The 6,448-nt window shown below is 41.0% G+C and overlaps 1 protein-coding gene across 3 annotated transcripts in view; it reads left to right on the top strand.

Annotated features, from left to right (window-relative positions):
- Positions 1–1,377: 1,377 nt before the first annotated feature.
- The window catches only part of letm2 (leucine zipper-EF-hand containing transmembrane protein 2), a 17,856-nt gene continuing 12,785 nt past the window's right edge, over positions 1,378–6,448 (top strand). The window contains exons 1-3 of one of the 3 annotated variants that reach the window (XM_005738236.1): positions 1,378–1,692; positions 2,145–2,213; positions 5,027–5,573. In XM_005738236.1, the coding sequence (XP_005738293.1) occupies positions 2,167–2,213; positions 5,027–5,573 (594 nt within the window). In that variant the 5' untranslated portion in view covers positions 1,378–1,692; positions 2,145–2,166. Of the gene's footprint in view, positions 1,693–1,742; positions 1,902–2,142; positions 2,214–5,026; positions 5,574–6,448 lie in introns of those variants that run through there. The other 2 variants (XM_005738237.1, XM_005738238.1) reach the window with 2 other exon arrangements.

A 6,448-nucleotide genomic window follows, 5' to 3' on the forward strand; every position in this document is an offset into this window, starting at 1 on the left:
CTCATCAGATGATTCCAAAGTTGAAATATGTGATTTAAAACATCATCAATATGTAGCGAAGAGGTCAGGAGAGCAGTACAACAGTGAGTGTAAAACACATGCGCTCTATAAAACAGAAAGGTACGGTCTCATTTTGGTCCACCATGTAATTCCATCTAGAAGGCATCTGATTAGCAGTGGCTTTATTTTAGCATGAATCGAATACAAAAGAATTACTTTTTATTATTTTGTTGTACATATACATTGGAATTGTGGATGCTCCATCCAACAACTGTGCAAGAAATATAAATAGCCCAATGGATAACAAGTAAAACACACAATAAAAGGCAAACAGTTGAACAGTCTGACGTAAATATCAAGGAATACTGATCAATACTTGACACTGTGGCAACAAGGTGTCTCTGTCTGAGTGACCAGTGTAAGCGAAAGAAATGACCACTGCAATTTAAAGTTGTTCCAGAGTAATCATGTGAGTAGGCCTGTGCATGACTCCATCATGCATTAGTTAACTTTAAAGCTTGAGGGACAGCTTGTTTGGTGGCTTACTGCAGGTTTAAACACTAGCATACCAATGAAGGAGAATCAATCCAGAGTTGATTTGATGTGAGAGGGCAAATTGCTATCAGTTGACAAACAAAAGTCGAGTTTTTCTGAATTAACAAGACCTTAAAATTGCAACAAAAACAAAACAAATTTAATGAGCAGTACTGGCTCGCTTTCCTAGTTTAGTTTCGTTGTATGTCTAAAAGACGGGATATATTGATGTATTTGTCTAATGAAGATACATTTTAAATGTATCCTCTTATATCCTGAAGACATGTCAGTTCAACTAATCCTGGAGATGTTGGATGCTTGACTCTTTTCCACGTTTGGTCCTTCTTCTCCTTCCTGCTTCATTGCTACACCTGCCTCTTTCTCATTCACACGCATATATTCTTTCTTGCTTCTACTGACTTTCATTCATCTTCTCTCCAGAGAAGACCTCCACCTATCCGGGCTCTCTCGCACCTACTCTCAGTACAGGTTACACTGTTGTCTGCAAACATTATAGTCTACAGAGACATCACAAGAAGGGGCCCAGGGCAGATCCCTGATATAATCCCAGCCCCACCTTGAATTCATCTGCCACTCTTACTGCGCACCTCACCACTGTCTTGCAGATTAGTTACACTGATTACAACACATTCAATATGAAATCGTTTGACAGCATCAATATGAAAGTAAAGATTGTTTCATTTCATTGATTTATATGTGCTTTTTTAGATGTCATCTAGCATCCATAAATCATAAAACTGAAAATGAACAAATACAAGAAGGGTAACACCCTCTTTCACTGAGCAGAAGCTTTTTTTTTCGCCCACACAGTGAGCCATCTCTGCTAGCACAGACGATCTTTGACACTTCTCACACAGCCTTTACGCATGTCCGGTGTGACATTTCAGTGCAGCTGCCTGTGACGGCTGCACAAACACACAAACACTGTCAGTAAAGAAGCTCAACCCTGTCGCGTCTGAGGGCACTTTCGACGGAGAAACCCACCGTAAATGGGTTTATCATTACACCGGCCGTTACTTTCATCGTTCCCTTCTACATGGATTGAGTGCCGTGGATGGATATTATTGTCGTCCTACCGAGAAACCTTACATCGCCCTGTCCGCTACGGCAGCCATAGCTCGGTCATCGACGCTGGAGGTTGGTGGGCTGCCATTTAGTTAGCACCGGCCGGCTAAGCTAACGCAGCTAACCGACTATGTTAGCCGGTTAGCTCACTTTAGCTAAGCGGCTAGCCTAGCGTAGGGCTGTGTTTCTCTGGCGGAAATTTACCCTGGGAATTTACCCCTCCTGGTTTTGGTATCAAGTTACGTCCTTTTATTACTGCCTTTAAAAAGAGGCGGAGTAAGGTTTGGGTTCATTTCTTAAGGTCTTCTTTTAGGTTAGATTATTTTTTTAGGGAAACTGGTAGAGTTAAGTCTGTGGTACCTCTCAGATGAGTAGTCACGTTAAAACTGTTGTTACGGTACATAATATCGGGCTCATTTGCTGTCTCGTCGTCTTAATGTTAGTTTTAGCACTACAGTAGTTTTCTGTCTCACTTCTGTTCCCATAAGAGTGAACTCTAACCTCGCTGTTTCTCCGTTTAACAGAGTACTGTAATCTGCCCCTACAATGGCAGTCTTTAGTCACCAGGTGCTCCTCGCAGTTACAAGATCAAGGTAAGTCAGTTGGACACGGTTTCTTTTACTTTTGGTACCTAACAGTTTTATTTTTACTTTTGCTCGAATACTTTCGCTTATTGTGTGTAAGCTGGAGCAAACTGTGAGTCGGGGCGTGTTGTTGGGCTCTGCTACAGGTAAACAAAAGAGCACGAGCCAGTGCTGGACAAGGATCGATGCTGATACAGAGTTAAAACAACACATTTAAGCCTGGATAATATTTACACTTGCTTGAGAAAACGCTCAAATTAATCAAATTAACTTACAAGGGAGCAAACTCAGAAACCTGAGGACAATCTTTAAAAACTACAGGAGGAAAAGGAAGTATGAGGAAAACAAAAGCGAAAAGTAAGGGAAAGAAACCCCACAACAGAAAAAATTACTTAAGGGCCAAAAATACACAAGGACACACATGTTTATAAGGAAACACATTTTTTTATATAGTGAAGGAAATATATGCTTCACTTTTTAAGGTTTAGTGGAAAAGTAAAGAACACACACATTGTTGAGACACCAACAGGACCATCATTAAAGTAGACAGAAAACTCTAAACTCAGGCTAATCTAAAGTAGTTGTCCTCTGGTCTGAATGTGTAGCTACTGTGGAAAAACAACAAAAATGCATATGTGCTGTTTCAGTGTAAACGTCAGTGTCACCAAAATAACTTCACGTGTCACTGATAGTCAGTATCAGCTCTCTGCTGCATTCTGCTGTGTTGCAGGAGAGTGTAGTCATACAGTTATATAGTTAACTATATAACCCATTCTTGATCCAAGAACAGAAAGGGCAGATCAGTTTGTTTGTAAACTTTTTGTGCATCCTGCAGGTAAACAGTGTGCATTAAAAAAATAATAAAATAAAATAAATAAATATAAGAAGATGGGTTGCCACCGTTTCATGTGCGTACATACCAGAAGGGGGGGGATAACATCCTCATCTAATATTAGCGTCAGATGAACTTTTTCCATAATTCTGAGAACTGTTGGAAGAATAAACTGATTTCATGTCTGGACTGCAAGAACTCTGAATACGTTTAGGTCTTAGACAAGAGTTTTAAGGGTCCTTAGATAAGTATGCAGTTGGTTACAGTTCCCATTGTTAACTGAAAAGCACTTGAAAGTGTGTAGTCATCAGGACAGCTTCTCAGAGGGTGGTTACCCTCAGGCAGTGCCTAATGTACATTTAGTAGCAGGCACTGTTTGAGGTCGGGGGAGTGTCCTGGGGGCAAACTGTGACCTTATGTTTGCTCCCCAAACTGTGAAGAGTCCATTCTTAAACTGCATTAATATGTATTTGCTAGCAGAGGCTCTTTCTCACTAACACATGACCCTACGCTGTGTCACTGCATCATTTCATGTTTGGCACTGATCACCACCTGCACTCATGTATATATCTTTCTACGTAGCACTCATAATTCTTATTCTCATGTATATATCTCATGTATATCTCATGCACATATCTTTCTTTCTACATAGCACTTTAATTCTTATTGTTTGCACTGAAGCACCGCAGCAATTTCCTAATGTTGTAAACCTCAACATCTGGCAATAAACCCCATTCTGATTCTGATTCTGATTCTGGAGGTATATGGAGGTAAACTGTGACCTCAAACAGTGCTTGACACTTACACAAAAGCCTACAGAAGTGAGAAAAGGCCTCTGCATTCATGTGTGTATAGTAGCAATGATGGTGTTTGGAGGAGGAAGTGGTGTTTCATTGCGGGGGTTCATTGGATTCCAGGGACTGCCGGAAGATTCAGTATCCCTCTGAAAGCGTTGCTAAAACAATAAGAAATTTTCAGAAACAGATGAAGGTTTCCTAGAAGGAGCTGAACGAGTGATGTGGTGATTCATCCAAATATTTTTAGAGTGAATGTGAACGCAGACATGTGTACAATCCTGCGAGCTGGAAGTAGTTTCTGTTCGGCTGTTATTATTATGGGTGTAATTGCTGTTTAATGACAGCTTTATAGCTGATAAACGATATGTCGTATAAAAGGTAAAGTTTGAGATCACTTAGTATACAGAATTGGTTAATAGACTTTTTTTTTTCCTTCTAAACATTAGCTTTTTTCAAGTTTTCACCAGGGTACCTTGTTGTATGTTGTGACTTCACTATCCTGCTAGTTCAAACCAGACATACTAGATTTAGGATAATTAATAATAGAGAGTCTGTCTGACATGGCTGAATGACGTCAGAGGTTTCCACAAAATTAGCTTGACCTTACTGGTTAACGACAGTCCCACTTTCAAAATAAGAGTCCAGTCTAAGAGCAGTAAAAATGGGTCATTTTGTGGGGGATGTTTGCACAAATTCCTTATTTTTCAGAAATTTTTTTTTCCTGGTTTTTATGAGTAAAAGTTCCACTCAGAAAACATCTACGTTTAATTCATCACCCACTAACTTAACAAACATCGTTTAAATGTCACAGTGGAGCTTTTTGAGGTTTTAAAGCTTCACAGACAGATTTTAGACCTAAACTTTATCTCCTGTGTGGTAGTGCAGTCAGTGCCCACACCACAGTTCAAATAAAATGAGCCTCTTATTGAAATTTGAAACATTCACATATTGTAAAGCTATCCGGTCGGCCCGGTTGGACAATTTGAGTCCACTTCTGGATTGCTAGCTGTATATTTGACTCCCTCCTCTGATTTAAATCCAGAGGAGTTCATTTACAGCAATCTGAACCAGAAGCTATTCTGTGTTTGTATTCAGTAACATAACGTTGTGTTATTGATGGTCTCATCCGTCACTAAAACATACATTTAAGGAAAGTATTGTCTAAGCAGTTTTTGTTTTTTCTCTGCCAACAGGGGATCATATTTGTTATCCAAGAGGCACAGCTGCTCCTCCTTGTCTTCCAAAGCCTATCTCCACGTAGTCCCTCCTTGCCATGTCTCGCCTTCGTTCCCACTCAGGTCCTCCCGCTATGGTCACCATCACTGTTTCCGTGGCCACCCCCTTGGTCGTAGCCATAGCTCTGTCCTCCTCACTCGCTCCCTACACAGCTCAGGTGTTTGGCTCCAGGACATAAAGCAGGAGGACACTAAGACTTCACCACTACCACCACCTGCTGCTGCTCACGATGCTTCTTCAGGAGATAAAAAGGACTCTCCAGCTGCTGCACCTCAGTCCCAACCTCCATCTGCTGCCCCTCCAGCACCAACAGCCGCCGCAGCCACCGTTGCTCCGGTTAAGGACAAGGCACTCGTGAAGAAGTCTCTGTATCAGAGGTTCATGGATGAGTTGAAGCATTACTACAACGGCTTCCGGTTACTCGGCATCGACACCAAGATTGCTGGCAGGATGGTGTGGAGGCTGCTGCATGGACAAGTGCTCACACGCAGGGAGAGGAGAAGGGTAAGGGAGCTTAAATGTTGGATTAGTCTGACTAATTTTAGTCTTTAGGGTTTTCAGGATTTTAGCGTGAGTTTAGTTTTTGTTTTTTGAAAATGCTTACGTTTAGTTTCCATCTCACAGCTTTGAAGCCATCTTTCCAAAGCTCTGTCCTGCATAATTTGCAGGCTGTTGTGTTTATCCTGCTGTGATGTGCTGTAATAGGCTGCAGTCTGGGTGCAGCAGTAGTTTGTCTGGTTTCTACTCATTTTCAAACACTCAGCTTGAGAGTTATCCAATCCCCTTCCACCACCACCCTTTCTGTCCTGTTACTGAGATTCATTTCACACCCAGCTCACTGGCTTTGTGTCAGAAGGAGCTGAGGACGATGGATGTGAGGTTTTACAGTCTTTGTTCAGTGACTCTGAAAATCCTGAATGACGTTAAATATAATCTGTGGCATGAAATCCTGCCATTAAATATGTCCTGTCTCTGACTGCCTGACCTGCTGTGCGTTAAGGATTGACTGTTTAAACACTAATCCCCAATGTAGTTGGTGTTTTGGGATTCAGAGAAATATCACGGTCTGTATTTTATCAAGAACCTGTACACGCCTATTTACTCCTAAAGCTGAAGCCATTTAGTGTGCTACAGCTATGAGGCTGAATAAGTGTATATATATATTTTTCTTATAATGGTTGTTTTCACCTAACAGCAGCACTACAGAGGTTTTATACGCCTGCCGAATGTCTAAATATATACACAACTCGTGTGATTTCACAGCTTGTCATGTTATTATATCTCTAATGACCAAACTATTTTAGCAACCAAGAAGGTACAGTTGTGATCACATATATTATACAGGAATCTATCAATCTATGTATCTCTCTCTCTCTCTC

The sequence above is a fragment of the Pundamilia nyererei genome, unplaced genomic scaffold (assembly GCF_000239375.1).
Source record: "Pundamilia nyererei isolate P.nyererei 1_Seehausen unplaced genomic scaffold, PunNye1.0 scaffold00082, whole genome shotgun sequence".
Classification (NCBI taxonomy): Eukaryota; Metazoa; Chordata; class Actinopteri; order Cichliformes; family Cichlidae; genus Pundamilia; species Pundamilia nyererei.